A 19,379-nucleotide genomic window follows, 5' to 3' on the forward strand; every position below is an offset into this window, starting at 1 on the left:
TAATTATCAAGTTAAAATCACTTTTGTTTCTTCTACAATATTTAATGAAAGTTGTATTGATTGTACACATTATAATTGTGTTAGTGTGTTGAAACCTGGCATGTCTGTTACAGTGGTCTATCAACCAGCTTTGGTTTTATTGCCCTGAGTATTACAGGACCTTGATTTTCTGAAAAAGTTTGCAAATTCTGGAAGAAGTGAGTCAAGCTTTAAGCATAAGCAAGAGGGTAAAGCATAAGCAATGGGCTTGATTATTGCTGGTATAGCAGCTTTAATTACATTAAATTGCTAGCACCACTGCTTCTGCAATTGCTTTGACACAAGAAGTTAAGATAGCTGCTTTTGTTAATCATTTAGCAAAAAAAGTGTATTGTGTATACAAGAGGATTTAGATAGTCATTTGAAAAACCAGATTGATGCTCTTTATCCTACTCAAATTATTGGAAGAGGTTCAGAGTTTAAGAGAAAGGAGCCATCTCTAGTGTCAGGCCAAATACCAATGGAGTTGTGTTATTTCTACAATTTACAATGATAGTCATTATACTTAGGAAAAAGTTTAAAGACACTTGCATGGTATTTAGCATAATTCTAACACTTCTCTGGATTTTTAAACTTTCCATAGTGAGATTATGAATTTAAAGAATGCTTCTCTGTTGAGCTTTGATGCTTCAGATAATGCTGATAAAATTATCCATGGCCTGAGGTCAGTATTTCCATTTTGATAAATCTTCAATAATGGCATATATAGCTTGATCATGCTAGCCATTTTTCTCCTGGGAATACCTTTATTCCTGCCCATCATGTTAAAAAGTTTGTCTTTAGTATAATCAACATGTTGTCAGCCAAAGTACATGGCTTGAAACTGATAATGGACCCCCAGAAATAGTTATTAATTTAACAGACTGGCAAGCCAAGATGGGTAAGATTCTGCATAGAGGCTTATCAACCTAAAACATAAGTGCATTGCTTGTGATAATGCATATTATAGGATGGGTAAGGAAGACATTCTTGTCAGAATGACCTAAGACAGGCTCAGTCTTGGTTATGAAATAAAAAAGAGGGAGTGGCAGAGACCTTTTAGGGTTGCTTGGCAGGAATCTGACATTGGCCAAAGACAAGGAAATGGGCTTTAGGCAGGAATCTTACATTAGGCTAGAACAATGAAGTAATTTCAGGCAGGAATCTAAATCTTAGGCTAGAACAAAGAGATAATTTCTGTCAGGAATCTAAATGTTAGGCTTGAACAAAGAAATAGGCTTCAGGCATGAAAATGACTTTGGTCTAGAACAGGGAAGTAGGCTAATATATTTTGGGGAAGCAGCCTCATAGAAGCAGAGGGAGGTGAGATAGGATAAGGGGTTTATGGAGAGAAAACATGGAAATTAGATAACAGTTGAAATCTAAATAAATAAAATGTCCAAAATAAATAAATAAATAAACTCCTCATAATACAAAGCAATACTGCCCCAACCTCCCGATTTTTCTGTCTAGGACTGCTGAAATATGCATTTGAACACAGCTTGTAGTGTTTGGGGGTAGTTTTTACATTTGTATGAGTTTTGTTTCCTTTTGTAGTAATCATTTATTTTACGTAATTGAGTGGTGTGTACATGTATGTGCGTACACGCACATGCATGTGTGCGAGTGTTTGCACACACTCACACATGCACACTTACTAGGCACATAAAATGAATATAAACTACTATTTTCACACTTCCAAGAGTAGAACCAGAACATGAAAAAGAAGTATTTTACATAATAATATAAAGTTTTTTACTATGTAAATTTATTTTCTTTGTCATATTAAAGTCAAATATGACTTTAAGGCCATATAAAGTTAATTTATGAATTCAATTTTTTTTCTATCCATGTGAACTCCAGTTGAAACACTCACTTTTTGCCAGTAACTTCAGTATTCATTGTTTACTCTACAATTACCAGGGAACCTTTGTGAGAAATAAAAACCTAATCTCCAATAGAGAAGTCATTTGTATGCTAAAGTATGCATGAATATAATGAGGAGGTAAAATGTAAAATAAAATCACAATGAGGAATTAATGGTATAGGTCAGTGCACACCATATGCTTCTTATATACATGTCCCTGGGTTCAATTCTCAAAGTGAATGTAATAAAGAGACAAGGAGAGGAGGAAGGGAGATAGAAGAAAAGAAGGAACAAAAGGAGAGAAATAATGGAAGGGAGAGTCTGGAATGAAAGATGAAGACAGAGATTCTAAAACTTAAAAAGTGGGGGGAGAAAGTTCATGAGTTCAAGGTCAGACAGTGCTATTCACTACTCTGTTTCAAAAAGAAAGAAAAATGAAAGACTGATGAAAGAACACGTAAAAAAAACTGGTTCAATTTTTTAAATATATTTTTACTTACTCTTTGAGATTTTTACGTAAGTATATTATATATTTTTATTATATCCATGTCCTACTCCTCTCTCACACTCCCCCATATCCCATTATTGTGTTCCCCTCCCAAATATGTGTCTCCTGTACTTTTTAAAATAACTAACTGAGCCTAATTAGTGCTGGTCATACGTACATGTATGGAGGACTATGCATGGGAACAGGGCTCAAGCTCTCAAGTAGGAATAACCATCCCTCTACTTGCAGCCATTAAATACTGAGAGCTCCCTAGTTAGAAGAGGGACTTTATGAGCTTTTTCTAAGTATACACTGAACTCTTGACTGGCTTCATCTCTGGGTTCATGATTCTAATAGTCATGTTATGTTCAAGAGACAAAGTTTCCTAGTGTTCTATACAGCCTATATTCTTTTTTTATTACTTTCTTCCATAATGGTTTTTGAGCCTGGGAAGGTACTTCACATTTTCTGAGTCTATAAAATTAAATATATCCTATATCTACCTCATTTGCCAAAGGGAATTATTACTCCCTAAGGATTATAACTTAAGAATATTCCTTTAAAAGGCCATCCAGAGATGACCCCTCCTAGGGATCCATCTCATCTGCAGACACCAAACCTTAACACTATTGCTAATGTCAAGAAGCACTTCCTGACAGGAGCCTAGTATACCTGTCCCAAGAGAAGGTCTGCCAGAACCCAACCAATACAGATGCAGATACTCACAGGAAACCATTAAACTGAGCCCAGGATCCTCAATGGAAGAATTAGGGGAAGGACTGAAGGAGCTGAAGGGAATTGCAATCCCATAGGGAGAACAATATCAACTAACCAGATCACCCAGAGCTTCCAGGGACTAAACCACCAACAAAAGAGTATACATGGAGGGACCCATAGCTCCAGCTACATATGTAGCAGACAATTGCCTTCTCTGGCATCAGTGGGAGGAGAGACCCTTGGTCTTGTGGATAATTGATATCCCAGTGTAAGGGGATGATAGAGCAGTGAGGCAAGAGGGAGTGGGTAGGTGGGTGGAGGAGCACCTTCCTAGAGGCAAAGAGGAGAATGGGTGGGGGGATTTGCATAGGGGAAACTGATATGGGGAACAACATTTAAAGTTTAAATAAATAAAATAACCAACAATAATAGACTATTTCTTTAGTGAAGAAAACAATCTCCACATATACTTTTCAAAATACATAATTCTTTCTGAAATCTCAGTCATTTTCTAAATGAGACATCAATTAACAGAACTTTCTGATCCAAGGATGGGAATATGTGGAGTAAGTAGGAAATGACAATGGATTACAGATAAAAAAAAAAGGAATTCAAGGGGAGAACTTGAATTGTGTGAGAAAGGTCATTATCTTAGGGTCTTACTGATGTGAAGAGACACCATGACCAAGGGAATTGGGGCTGGCTTATAGGTTCAGAGGTTCAGTCCATTATCACCAAGGTGGGAACATGATAGCATCCAGGTAGACATGGTTCAGGAGAAGCTAGCTGAGAGTTCTACATCTTCATCTGAAGGCTGTTAGCAGAATACTGGCTTCTAGGCAGCTATGAAAAGGGTTTTAAACCCACAGCCACAGTGACACACCTACTCTCACATGGCCACACCTACTCCAATAGGGCCACAACTTCTAAAAGTGCCACTCACTGGGCCAAGCATACACAAGCCATCATAATGATATACAAGACAGAGCAATTGTAGGAGACAAATGACTAAATTCTTGTTATTCAATCTAATCAATGGACTACAGTGGATAATCCAATACATTAACTACTACTAAAACAGACACTTTATGAAGGTGAATCCATTGCTCTGCTTCTAGTTACACTCCCTAACAGGATTTTCAGAGCTGTCTTTATGTCTTTGTTCCTCAGACTATAGATGAAGGGGTTCAGCATGGGGGTGACCACAGTGTACATCAATGAAGCTGATGCAGTGGCATGTGAGTTTTGAGTCACAGCAGAACTGAGGTACACTCCCAGGAGTGTGCAATAAAATAAGGAGACAACTGAGAGGTGAGATGCACAGGTAGAAAATGCTTTGTACTTCCCCTGAGCTGAGGAGATTGCACGAATGGAGGACACTATCTTAGAGTAAGAGTAAAGGATACCAGAGAGGGGGCCAACAGCCAGTAACATAGCTGTTATGTAAATCACCATGTCATTAAGAAAGGTGTCAGAACATGCCTGGTGTACAACTTGATTAAGTTCACAGAAAAAATGAGGGATTTCCAAGTTTGTGCAGAATGACAGCCGTAATACCAAAAAGCTGTGCAATAAGGAATTCAAAACACCTATAATCCAGCATGCCAGAATCAGCAATCCACAGCATCTTGTGTTCATGATGATCATGTAATGCAGGGGGTGACAGATGGCCACATAGCGGTCATAAGCCATCACAGTCAGCAGAAAGATGTCCAACCCTGAAAAAAGCAGTAAGAAGTACATCTGTGTGATGCAGTTTGCATAGGTGATGACCTTGCTCTGTGTGTGAATGTTCACCAGCATCTGTGGAACAGTGGTGGAAGTGAAGCAGATGTCCACAAAGGACAGATTAGAGAGGAAGATGTACATGGGTGTGTGTAGGTGGGAGTCAACAATGATGGCCATGATGATGAGTAGGTTCCCAGTGACAGTCACTAGATACATGGAGAGGAACAGTCCAAATATGAGAGGCTGAATTTGGGGTTGATTCTCTGAGAATCCCAGAAGAAAGAATTCTGAAAGCTGAGTATCATTTCCCGGTTCCATCTATGAAAACAAACAAACAAAAAAATGAGAGAGGGGGAGAGAGAGGGTTGGAGAGAGAGAGAGAGAGAGAGAGAGAGAGAGAGAGAGGAGATTTGAAGCCTCAGTAACACTTCAATAACCTGATATCAATTCTTCCTCCTTCCTTCTTTTTTCCTTTCATTTGTATCATGAAACCCTGTACCCTTTCAGTGCTACCCAAGTATTCTTCGGTATGAGGCTATACACTGAAGCCGAGGCATGGTTAATCTACCAGGGACCACACACCTGAAAAACACTGACTCTCCTCAGCAGCCATCAACTGCAAATGACTCCTCAGCTAGAGATGAAACCTTACCATCCCTTCTCTCCTCATCAGGCATGTTGGCTGGTTTGATCTTTTGCAGGTTATTTAGAGGCCACTATAGCTACTGTGAGCTCATTAGTTCACTGGATATGTCATGTTCAAAAGCCACTATTTTGCAGCATTCCTTCCTGTTTCCTCTTCTGAAGTGTTCCCTGAGCCTAGCCGGAAGCCTGTGCTATAGAATCTCTTTTGGGCTGAGTTCTTTATAGACACTTATTCTCTACACTTTGACCAGTTATGATTTTATCTCCTGTCCACTGGGAAAAAAAGAAACTTCTCTGATAGAAACTAACAACTTCACTAATTTATGGACATAAAATAAATATTTAAATGAAAATTTCATGTTCACTTAACAAACAATAGCAGTAGGTATTTTTCCAGAACTCATGAATTTTCTATCCAACAGGTTTTTGGGCAGGCAACTTAGTCAAACACTCTAACTATGAAATGACCCTACAAGCTCAGTCATATAGAGGCACACAACTTATTTCTCTATTTTATATGAATACACTGTGGAGATACTATCTTTGAAAATAATGCTTTGTTGTACTCAATCTCTATTCAAAATTCATGTATTCAGTGAACTTTATGACTGTGATGTTTTCTTGGTCCTCCCCCTCCATTTTTTACTCTCTTGATTATAGTCTTCTCTCCATCATGGACTCTTTAACACACACCTGGAACAGAGACACAGATAGGTGTACCTGACACTCTTCATTAAAGGACTTTATTTTTAAAGTAGACAGAGGAACTATTCCAGAAAGCTACAACTGGAAAAAGTGAAGAGAACAACTATCTGTGGCTGCCCAATCAAGGGAAATATTAATTTCTAAGGGAACATCACAGGGGATAGGGAAGAGTGATTGTAAAATTCAGAGGACTAGAGAGTTTCTACATTTTGAAAGTATGACAGGGAGCCTAATACCTGGCTATCCAATTTCAAAAGTTCAGCCCTAAAATCATATACATAGAAGCAGTAATTAACAAGCTCAGCATGTTTTGTGTGACACACGCGTGCATATGCACGTGCACACACACACAGATACACACAAAAGGAAAAAAAAACATTAATTTGAGAAGGAGTGTAGTTTGGACAGTGAAAGTATTGGAGAAAAGATTGGAGGTGTCAGGAGTGATGTAATTATATTTTAATCAAATAAAACAATCCTAAATAAAAACTTGAATTATAAACACTTTGAGGCACTTAAGGAATAACAAAAACTGAATATGGAAAATTCCAGATATATCTAGATAATGATGAGATATGAAGACACACAAAATTCTTACAATAAAATGAGGGAGATGAGGTACAAACAAAAATTGCATAGTATGCATTACATCTGTTGGTGCCAATGGTGTGTTCATAAATTTCTTTAAATAAAACAAATTCCTTAGATAGTCAGCTTATAAAGAGGAAAGGTTTATATGGGTTCGTGGTCTCTGGTTCCTTGGTTCTGTAGTTTGACCATTCGCAGAGACAGCCCAATGTGTTTGGAACACATAGCCAAACAAAGGCACTCATTCTAGGGCTTTGGATATAACTTATTTGATAAGAATTCTTGAAATACTAGCCTGGAGATCTGGCTTCAGGTACCATGGCCCATATGTTTTAAAAGTAGTCAGACTCATTTCTGTAAGCCCAGTGCTATAGGAGAAAGAACAGGGAGATTGCTAGGACTTCTGGGTGGGCAACACAGCCATAAGTTTAGTGACAGAACACTTAATAGAGAGGGGGATACTCTAAGTCCTCCACTACACATACACACTGCACCTCCTCCCTCCCTCTCCCTCTCCCTCTCCCTCCCCCCCCCTCTCTCTCTCTCACACACACACACACACACACATTTGTATGCACAACATGCATACAAAATAAAATAAAGGAAGAAGGAAGGAAAAGAGATGGGGATGGAGGGAGGAAAAGAGAGAAAGAAAATGGGGTGAGGTAGATGGAGAGAGAAAGAGAGACCACTCACCCCATAGCCTTAAAGCAAATTGGAAAGTGAAAGAGACCAGAGTATAACAGTGTCCATGGAGTGCATAGTTCAATGACCAAAAGACTTCCATGAGATCTCTCTTGACAATTCTACCACCTCCCAATACACAAACATAGGGAATGCACAAACATTTAGGGGACACTCAAGATGCACATTACAGTAAGTAGAATGCAGAAAAAGAAATACAATAACAGATAATTGTTGATGGGGATGTTGTCTTTCTTAGGTGCTCTGAGATCACTGGATACGGTCTCATTGATATATAGTCATCAAGGATGTTAGGATAAATTCCAATGCATCTTTGACTGTTCATACAAAGAATAACATCCATGCAAGGCCTCAAAGAATACATTTCCTGAAATTATTTAATTTGGGCAAGAAAGTTAAAGCAGTAAAAAGAATTAGTAGGAGGGTGACCAGTTACCAGTGGTATGATGAAATCATGGATGCATAAGCCAGGTGTGGTGGAACACATCTGTAATTACAACTGTTCCAGCAGGCTGACGAAGAATATGGTGTGAGCATGGGAATTTGATATTAGCATGGAAAATCATGAATTTTACTTGAGAAGTTTGATATATCTGGGTAACAGACTGTTGCTGAGCATGCAAAGATTCTGGGTTCCATCACACACACACACACACACACACACACACACACACACACACACACTATACCCAAAGCACAGTGAATGTCCTATGGTCTTTATTAAAGTTACATGTGTATTTCTGTGTGACAACACTCAGAAAAAGAAGCTTAAAGGAGAAACAGATTAATCAAGTTTAAATATTGTGGCGTTTAGTTGTTACCTGTCAAGTTGACACAACCTAGTATCATCTGGGATGAAAATCTTACCTGAGGAACTAACTAAATCAGGTTGGCTTGTGGGGATATTTACAAGGGGGTTGTCTTGATTATTAATTGATGTGGGAATATATGTCCATTGTGGATGGTGCCATCTCCTAGATAGAGGTGTTCTAAACTGCAGAAAAGAAGAGAAAGCCAGTGAGCAAGTCATCTTATGCCCATTTGTTTCCCATTGTCTTTGATAGTGAATATGATGTGGCTAGCTTCGTCAAGCTCCTCTCAGTGTGACTTTTATGCTACATTGGACTATAATGTGGAGTTTTAAAACTGAATCAACCTGTTTCTCCTTGAAGTTTCTTTTTTCTGAGTATTGTCACACAGAAATACACATGTAACTTTTAAAAAGACCACTGTCTTCTTACATCTCACCATACTAGACAAACTGTCACTACCACACCATCTTTCTGTTTCGTTTAGGCCATGCTCTCTTTCTGTTCCAAGAAGCATTTGACTGTACATTAACTGTGTAACAAATGGTTCTATTGTATCATCTGCATTCACACTTACAATGTTTCAGCCTGTCATCCAAGTCCTTCTTTTAGTCTTTTGCTGGTCCTGCCTTCCCCTAAATATCTTCCTTTTACTTTCAGGACTTTAACGTTTTTCTTATATTCTTTTAATTATCCATTTATTTTGTGTGTGTGTGTGTGTGTGTGTGTGTGTGTGTGTGCACGTGAGCATGCACACATGCATGCAGAAGTCAGAAAACAATCTATAGTGGTCAGTACTCTACTCTTGTCATCAGGCTTGGCAGTGAGCACCTTTACTTCCTGAGCCTTGCTGGCTAACTCCTATGTCTTTAAAATTGACGTTTCATACATGAATTGCTTATGTGATAATTAAACAACTTCTCAGTAAAGAGGGGGCAGAAATAACATTTGACAAATGGAAACAATGAAATTAGCTGAGACCAAGAGGAAAGGTAGCTTCCTTGGTCATGAGAATGTTCTGACTCCCATTCCATCTCATGACATCCAACCAAAATTTGAGGAAAATATTTTATCCCAAACCAAAGATAACAGTTGCTATTTTAAAGAAATGTAATAGTACCTATGCTAGAAAAAGAAACATAGCCATGAGAATAACTCAAATGACTGTGACCTACATACTGGAAGGGATAGCCAATCCTGAAAGTTATCCTCTGACTTACACACACAAGTACACACACATACACACACACACACACAAAGAGTGTTGTGGCATGAATAAACCAATGAATATTTGCATATATAGAAAAATATGCACAGAACTAATAGAATGAGGTATTTACCAATAAATAAACAAGAAACTTATTTTCACTTTGTCTATTCCATGTTTGTTTGATGCACCAGTTTGATGTGGTATGACAGTAGATCAGGAAATGTGGAAATGTGATACCTTGGTTTCCTCATCTAATACATTTTCTTTTTTAGTATTAGGGTTTTGATTGTACAATCTTTTTTGATAAATTTCATGTGTCCACTCAGGTCTTTCTTCTAGTGATCATTAATATGTAAAAGTGCTCCCTAATAGAAGGAAACACAAAGTTCTATTGCTTCTGGATGAACTTTGTGGATTTGGAGGAAAGATGTATAAGTTATAATGAAGCCAGGTGTATAAGTTATAATGAAGCCACAAGGACAATACAGATATTTTCAAAGTCATGATCATGCAGACATCTGTGATTAAACTCATTTAGTAACAAAACAAGACAAAAATACTTAGATGTGTGAAAGGGACTCAGTGAGATTAGAAGGGGTTATCAGAGGAAGGAGACAGGAGAGGGTAAGTGAAAAGAATGAATGTGTTGCACACATGTACAAAATTGTCAAGGATAATCATCACCAGTATCACTACACAGACTCCTCCTCCATGGCAATAGAATAAATGTGTCTTATTACACTGACAAAAATTATTTTTCTAATTGAACCCAAAGACACCACATCAGCAAGCATTGGCATGATTTCATACTGTTCATGCTCTCCATATCATCATATTTTGACCAGTTATATATCTGGATACAAACTAGCAGTAGCTTAGTCTGTTAAAGTGACCTTTCTTTTTGCACAGAACTTGTGAATACATTATGGAATTTGTGTAAATGTCATTCATTTGGATCTTTCTCATCAATATGACATTATTATCACCATAAAAATAAAAGAGCACACAGTCATTGTGGTGTATGTAACTTAACATACAATGTTCTGTCTCTATATTCCATAATAACAAAGGTCCATAAACCTAAGCTTTCCTTTAGATTAAACCATTTTATCACTTCATAAATCCACAATTTTTTTTATCATTCCACAATAATCAAAATTATCACTTAAGGCTTAATTCTCATCCCAATTACTGAGTTCAGTGCATTCGTTTCATCTTCTTGAATCAATAAACTCCATGACCAACCCAGAAAGGCACCCTGCATCTCCTACTCTTGTTTAGACTAACTTTGCTCTCATGCACATTTTCTGTTCTTCCATTTTCTGAACTACAATACCAGCAGAGCTCCTGGACTCACCTTGATGAATCTCTGAAGTGTAAGAGATTCTGTGTCACTAAGCACAAATTCCACTCTGAATGGCTATTGTTGAATGAAGCTGTGATTGACTCATGAAGAGGGACAAAGACAAGCATTAATCCCAAGCCAGTGTCAAGACTTCAAAATGAGAAAAATTAATGTGTAGCTCAAATGTGCAAAGCAGAATGACTACACTGAGGAGACACTCAAAGTGATAGCAGCTTCTCCCTTGAGAATATTTCACTCCTGTTATTTCAAGTTCTAAGCACATGATTTCCCTATGGGTCATTGGTCTACACAGAAAGAATATTGTTCCGAAAGATTGCCTGTTCTCAAAGGCATAGGTTAAATACCCAGGTGACAAGTCATTTTCCTTCCCCAGGAACCCTGTCTGTTTAATCTCCTACCAGTTTCTCTTCATTTTTATTTAATGTTTCAACCAAAGTCTAAAGCTATGAAAGTTATCATAAATATGTCCTCAAGTCACCAAACCACTGCCTCAGGTTGGTACCAGGAAAAATGGTTTTCTCTTGATGTTAGACCATGGGTCTTGAGTTAATTGGCCTCATTGGGATTTTTCTAAAACAACAAAGAATGTACTTCATCTTGGGCAAGTAGAAAAATCCCATTCATTCCATTATTCATGAGATATTTTTTTTATTGTATATTTTATTTATTTACATTTCAGGTGCCATCCCCCTTCCACATTTCTCCTCCCTAGAACCCCCTATCTCATTCCCCTCCTCCTTTTTGATTTTATACCATTTTAATTACATGCAAGTATTAAGGTCAGTTCTAATTTGAAGAACTAGCAATACAATAGATATAAATAGTCAAGGAACAAGCAAAACAATAAACACAAATAGTCAAATTACAAGCAAGACAATAAACAAAATTCTGTGAAGACTCCCATGATCACTGTTTCTAAGGGCTTATCAGAATGACCAAAATATCTGAGCCAACTTCCCTGTCCTAGCCCAAAGTCGATTTTGAGCCTGAAGACTTCTTCCTTGTTCTAGCCTAAAGTTTAGATTCCTGTCTGAAATAAGTTCTTTGGTCTAGACTAAGATTTAGATTCCTGCCTAAAATTACTTCATTGTTCTAGTCTAATGTCAAGATTCCTGCCTGATGCCCACTTCCTTGTCCTTGGCCAATGTCATATTCCTGCCAAGTAACCCATTTCCTTGTCCTTGGTCCATGTCGGATTCTTGCCAAGTAGCCCAGAAAGCTCTCTGCCTCTCCCCCCTTTTTTAATTTCATAAACAAGACTGAGCCTGTCTTAGTTCATTCTGACAAGAATGCCTTCCTTACCCATCATGGAATACATGGGGAGCCTTGAACACATGGGCAGAGGGGAAAAGTTCCTGAACCAGACACCAATGGCTTATACTCTAAGATCAAGAATTGACAAATGGTACCTCATAAAATTGTGAAACTTCTGTAAGACAAAGGACACTGTCAATAGGACAAAATGGCAACCAACAGATTGGGAGAAGATCTTTACCAATCCTACATCTGATAGAGGGCTAATATCCAATATATAAAAAAAAACTCAAGAAATTAGACTCCAGAGAACCAAATAACTCTATTAAAAAATGGGGTAGAGAGCTCAACAAAGAATTTTCAACTGAGAAATATTGAATGGCTGAGAAACACCTAAAGAAATGTTCAACATCTTTAGTCATCAGGGAAATGCAAATCAAAACAACCCTGAGATTCCATCTCACACTAGTCAGAATGAGATATTTTTCTAATCCTCTAATCAAATCCCTTTAAATATTTTTTCCAAATATTAACTACTTGTCTGTTTAGGTGTTCAGTAAATCTATTGACATTGTTGTTAAGAAACTGGTTGCACATTTGCAAAAGTGAGGCTCAGACACTTCTGTGCTGTATCCCAAGTTACAAACAAGAAACAGCTAGATTTCGAGAACTCCATAAACCATTTTCTAGCTTCTTTATATCATTTTTAGTATATGTTATTTATTTGTGTATGTGTTTGTGGCCAAAAAAAGGGCATGCACACACACACACTAGAGCACATTTCTGTAAACAAGGGAAGAACTTTCAGGAACTGTTTCTCCTTTTCCCCCAATATAAGCTTTTGTTATTCAACTCTGTTTTTCAACTAAGAGCCTTTACAAACTGAACTATTTCACAAGCCTCTATTTCTGCCTTCCTAGATTTATTGTCAGATAAGTTATGATAATAAATGTTAGGATGAGACAAAAGGTGATGCTTAGCATCTGAAAGAAGCAACAGAAACTCTTACCCTAAAACTCCACCTAACACCCCAGCCATACTTCCACCCTCCCTCCACTGTGCATACTCAATCTCTCTCCCCAGAGAAGAGACAACTCTAAAGTCAATACTGGGAGAGTGAGAAATCCTGTCTAGCTCAAGACCTTTTCAACTACAATGTGAAAGCTTATTTTAGGGGATATATAGAAATGAAGACTTTGATTTGCCAGATCTAGGGTGATCCTGGGAATTATGATTTGATATGAGATAGTAAAGTACAGCAACTGAAGATGCAGGATATGACTTTCTCATTCAACAAAATTTTAATGAAAAGAATGAACACATTGGTACAATAGCATCTCAAGGAATCTGTGGAATTTTTTTCTAACAGAAATCCTCCAACTACAGGTACAAGATTTGAATCATCAATACTTTTTCATGAATTAGGGAGAAGACATGGGGCCCTATTTCTCTTGGAGAGCTAGAAACTAAGGTTGGTTGAAAGAAGGGAAGTAATTTTTTCCAGTGGTGTAGACACTGACAAATCACCTTTTCTCTGGTAAATAACCTCTGTCTTACATTCTAGCAAAAAACTCTAATTAAACTTGATGGGTCATATATTAAATAAATGCATACATAAAACACAGAAAGTGACTTATTGAAAAGGTTTCAGGCTGTGAGAAAAAGTATTGGGAGGTGGAAATGGCTAAAAATCCATATATAAATGCACAAAACTGTCAAATAATAAATAATCTTTGAAAAAATGTGTGAAAAATAAAGAAAATGTTACAACTAACTAGAAACTAGGCCTAAAAACCAGAAACTGTAAATTAGAAAGAAGCTTCCTTTCTACCAAAGTGTCAACTTTCCTATATATTTTAATTGAAAATTTTATGCAATATATTTTATTGTGTTTTTCTCCTCTGCAATTTTTCCTAGAGTCTCTCCACTTCCCTGACCACCTAACTTTATATTCTTTCTATATTTCTCTTTAAAAAAAAAGTTCAACCTGTCAAAACTAAGACAAAAAAAAACAGAAAAAAAGAACACACACACATAAATATATATTCCACAAAAATGGAAATATAGAAAAGCAAAAGACTAATAAGTCAAAAACTGTCGAAAGTAATATGAGACCAAAAGTCTAAAAATGTACTATTAATTTAGTTTTGTGTTGGAAAACTAGTACCCCTGGACATGAGGTATTGCTTGAAGTGCTAACCACTATCCTGAAGGCTAATAGCATGCACTACCATCTGCTTTATAAAAACAATTATATAATTAAAATCATAAATGTATAATTTTCTGTCTGCCTTATTTTTCTCAACAAGTATGTATGTCTGTAAGTTTAAATAATTTATTACAAATTTTCAAAAAACATTGCTCACTAAACGTACATTGTACATGTTCTATAGAAAACATGCCTTATGCAATGGTAGACTGAGCAATGGCCTCTAGAGGAAGTTCCCATCCAATCTCCAGAACCTAAGGCTACACGAGGTCTTACTGCAAAAGGCCAAATAAGCAATAAGTAGAATGAAGGCACCTAAGAAGCTGATCATAGACAGGTAGATTGACTGGATTAGCTGAGATATTCCAAAATAATTAAAGAAGCTTCCATCCTACTTTCATTTCTGTTGCTGTGAAAACAAATTTAAAAAGAAATTGGGAGCATCACATTATCAATAATTAGTAGAGAAAATTCAGAGCAGTAGGAACTTGAAACACTTTGTCATATGATATCCAGAGCCAAGAACAGAGAGAAATAAATGAATGCATGATCAATTGTTTGGTAATGCTCAGCTGGATTTCTCTACTCTTATACAATTCAAGACCCTTTTCAATACAACCTGGCAACTTCAGAACACAGTTTTTCCACTACAGCAAGCCCTGGATATCCCAACACAACTGTAAAGCAAGATTCAGGTCTAACTTCTCATCTCATGAAGATGATAGACAACTTTAATAAGAACATAAATAACTCCCTTAAAAAATATAGAACACAGGTAAACAAATAGAAGTCCTTAAAAAGGAAACACATAAATCCATTTTAAAATATATAGAAAAACACAATCAAACAGAAATTGAACAAGATCATCCAAGATCTGAAAATGGAAACAGAAACATTAAAGAAAACAAAAAGGGAGATAACTCCGGAGATGGAAAACCCAGGAAAGAGATCAGGAGTTATACCAACAGAATACAAGAGATAAAGAGAAAATCTCGGATGTAGAAGATACAATAGAAGACAGGGATACAACAGTCAAGGAAAATATAAAAAGCAAAAAGCTCCTAACTCAAGACATTCAAGAAATCCAGGACACAATGAAAAGACAGAACCTAAGAATAATAGGTATAGAAGAGAGTGAAAACTCCCAACTTAAAGGACAAGCAAACATCTTAACACAAAATTATAGGAAAAAAAAACTTCTCCAACCTAAAGGAAGAGATGCCCATAAAAATACAAGAAGCCTACAGAACACTAAACAGACGGGACCAAAAAAGAAATTCCTCCTGTGACATAATAATTAAAATACTACATGAACAGAACAAAGAAAGAATATTGAAAGCAGTAAGAGAAAAAGGTCAAGTAACATATAAAGGCAGACCTATCAGAATTACACCAGACTTCTCAACAGAGTCCCTAAAAGCCAGATCTTTGGCAGATGTCACACAAACCCTAAGAGAAAACAAAAGACAGCCCAGGCAACTATACCTAGCAATAATCTCAATTTTCATAGATGGAGAAATCAAGGTATTTTAAGACAAAACCAAATTTAAACAGTGTCTTTCCACTAACCCAATCCTACAGAGGATAATAAAAGGAGAAGTCCAATATAAGGAGGAAAATTATACCAAAGAAAAAGCAAGAAAATAATCTTTTCACAATAAACTCAAAAGAAGAGAAGCACACAAATATAATTCCAGCTATAATAACAAAATTACAGGAAGCAACAATCATTGGTCTCTAATATCTCTCAACATCAATGGACTCAACTCCCCAATCAAAAGACATAGACAAACAGACTGGATACATAAACAGGACCCAGCATTTGGCTGCATACAGGAAACACATCTCAATGACAAACACAGACACTACCTCAAAGTAAAAGACAGGAAAAAAAATGTTCCAAGCAAATGGTTCCAAGAAACAAGCTGGAGTAGCCATTCTAATATTGAAAAAAATCGACATTCAACCAAAAGTTGCCAAAAAGGATGGGGAAAGACACTACATACTCATCAAAGGAAAAATCCACCAAGATGAACTCTCAATTCTGAACATCTATGCCCCAAATGCAAGGGCACCCATATTTGTAAAAGAAATGCTACTGAGGCTCAAAACACACATTGAACTTCACACAATAATAGATTGTAACAACCCACTCTCACTAATGGACAGATCATGGAAGCACAAAGTGAACAGAGACACATTGAAACTAAAAGAAGTTATGAACCAAATAAATTTAACAGATATCTACAGAACATTTCACCCTACAACAAAGAATATATCTTCTCAGCATCTTCTCCAAAATTGGCCATACAATCAGACATCCACAAAAAAAAGCCTCAACAGATATAAGAACATTGAATTAATTCCATGTATTCTATCGGAACACCACAAACTAAAGCTGGTCTTCAATAACAACAAAAACAACAGAAAGCCCAGGTACACATGGAAGATGAACAGCTATCTACTCAATGATAACTTGGTTAGTGAAGAAATGGAGAAAGAATTTAAATTAGAGAATATTATCCTGAGTGAGGTAACCCAGACACACACACAAAAAATTCATACATGGTATGTACTCACTGATAAGTGGATATTAGTCCCAAAGCTCACAATGCCCATGATAAAACCCACAGACCATATGAAGCTTAGGAGGAAGGAAGACCAGGGTATGTATGCTTCAGTCCTTCATTGAGGGGGGAACAGGATGATCTTGGGTGATGGAGGAAGAAAAGGACTTGGGAGAAAGAGGGAAGGGGAAGGAAATAATGGGTACAGTATCAGGTACTGGATGAGATGAGAGAGAGATACAGAGGATCAGGAAATCGAATGAAATTATATAACATGGGGAGAGGATGACGAACTAGAGATAGCCACTGGAGGGTGCAAGACTTCAGGGAAATGAGAGGCTCCCAGGACCCAACAGGTAGAGACCACCTCCAGTAAATAGGCACAGTCCTTGGTTGAGGGACGGGGCCAACTACCTGTCTCAAAGTTTTTAACCCAGAAATGTTCCTGTACAAAGGATGAACAGGGACAAAAAAATGGAGCAGAAACTGCAAGAAAGGACTGCCTCACTTGGGGATCGATCCTGTCTGCAGACACCAAACCCAACACTGTTGCTGCTGATAAGAGGCACTTACTGACAGGAACCTGGTGTGACTATTTCTTGAGAGGTTCAACCAGCAACTGACCAATGCAGATGTGGATGCTTGGAGCCAACCATCAGACTAGGCTCAGGGACCACAGTAGTGGAGCTGACAGAAGGTCTGGAGGAGCAGAGAGGTATTGCAACCCCAAAGTAAGAACATCAGCTGGCTGAACCACTCTTTGTCCCAGAGACTATACCACCAACCAAGGAGTATACAGGGAGGGATACATGGCTCCCGATACATACGTAGAAGAAGATGGCCTTGCCTGATCTCAGTGTGAGGGAGAGGCCCTTGGTCCTGTGGAGGTTTGATGCTCCAGCAGAGCGGGATACTACAGCAGTGGGTTGGCAGAGGGTGGGTAGGTGGGGGTGCATCCTCATAGAGGCAAAAGAGAAAGAGGAGAGGGCTGATGTGAGAGTGGGGATTTGTGGAGGGGTAACTGGGAAGTGGGATATCATTTAAGGTATAAATGAATGGAATGATTCATAACATAGAAAAAAAACGGATGAGACTTTGTAGCAACTTCCCATACATATTTTTGTATTTTGTCTGTTTTTAATTTGCTCAAGTCTTGTGCATTATGTTTCCATCACTGTGGGTTCAAATGTGAAACTGCTCTTCTGTAGCTGGAAAACACTGTTTCCTTGTGGAAATACCTCTGTCTCTTAGTCTTTACATCCTCTCTCTCCTAAAATGATACACAAGTTTTGAGAATGTGTAGTATGATATAGAGGTACTATTTAAGAGTGATTTTTCTGTAGGCTGATTCTCTGTAGCTTGGCCAGTTGTGAGGCTGTATTATTGTCATCTACTACAAAAATATGTTCATTCTGAAAACAAAATACCAATTTATTTCATCTGGGAAGAGAGATACCTTTTTACAATTACTAGAAATTTTAGCAAAATATCAAAGATATGTTTTGGTTTGTGAATGATTCCATTGGCTTCTCCGATTGTCCACAAATAAAGGTTAGATTATTGTGGAAATAAAGGTTGAAATGCTGCAGGACATTGTGAGGAATCCCCATGTCTATACAACCTTTTCTGACATTATAAGACAGCTGTTGGTGCCACTGAAGGACAGCTTTTAGTAATGGCGAATATGTGTTCAGAAGAGAGAAAGATGAAAGAATACATAAAATTGCGGGCCCATTTTTTTAAAAAAATATTTTTATTCTTTGAGATTTTGACACATACACATGTATATATAATGTATTTTGATCATAATCATTTTTTCTCTCATACCCCTTTACTGTATGCCCTTCCTAACTCTACATCTTCTTTGATAAATTAATTATAACATATTAAGCTGAATTATGACTTTCCATATAATCACATGTGTGGAGATGTGCTCCAGTGCATGGTCAACCTACTAGGGTCCACCTACACAGAATATAAAAACCCTTCCTCCAGTAGCTGTCATTAGCTACCTGAAGCACCTCAGCTAGGAGTGAGACCAATAATCTCTTCCCCTATTCTAGAATGTTACTTGCTATGTGCTGTTTGATACTCTTGCTAATGAGATATGAATAGACATCTACCTAGTCCAGGTAGGGAATCAAGGAGAAACCAAAGTAGGGATACAACTAACTTCAAACTTTGTGAACCAGTGAGTTTTATTGGTATTACTTATAGGATTATGAGTGAGGGGTTGCTTACAGGAGCAGAAATGAATCAATGACAGGTGTATCACCAAATCCATCACAACTTATAACAAGTGAAAATCCAAAGCATATTTCTTAACCTGTAAGTAGCTCAACAAGCTGAAGAAGAGTGTCTTTTAAAGGCATCTCATTGGTTCTGACACTCTCAGAGGAAGTTCTGCTGGCTTCTTCTTCTTCTTCTTCTTCTTCGTCTTCGTCTTCGTCTTCGTCTCTCCTCCTCCTCCTCCTCCTCCTCCTCCTCCTCCTCCTCCTCCTCCT

General features: G+C 37.5%; 2 protein-coding genes across 2 annotated transcripts in view; both read right to left on the reverse strand.

Moving 5' to 3' along the window:
* Positions 1–4,175: 4,175 nt before the first annotated feature.
* LOC114634938 (olfactory receptor 7A17-like) lies at positions 4,176–5,135 on the reverse strand. The gene has a single exon (XM_028783561.1). It carries the CDS (start codon positions 5,133–5,135, stop codon positions 4,176–4,178), a length of 960 nt encoding a protein of 319 aa, XP_028639394.1.
* Positions 5,136–16,591: 11,456 nt separating this feature from the next.
* Positions 16,592–19,379, reverse strand: part of LOC114634942 (olfactory receptor 7A17-like) — a 4,707-nt gene continuing 1,919 nt past the window's right edge. Inside the window, exon 2 of the mRNA XM_028783568.1 lies at positions 16,592–16,620. Coding sequence (XP_028639401.1) covers positions 16,592–16,620 — 29 coding nt within the window. The remainder of the gene's footprint in view (positions 16,621–19,379) is intronic.

This window comes from Grammomys surdaster, unplaced genomic scaffold (assembly GCF_004785775.1).
Source record: "Grammomys surdaster isolate TR1022 unplaced genomic scaffold, NIH_TR_1.0 1149, whole genome shotgun sequence".
In the NCBI taxonomy this organism is placed as follows: domain Eukaryota; kingdom Metazoa; phylum Chordata; class Mammalia; order Rodentia; family Muridae; genus Grammomys; species Grammomys surdaster.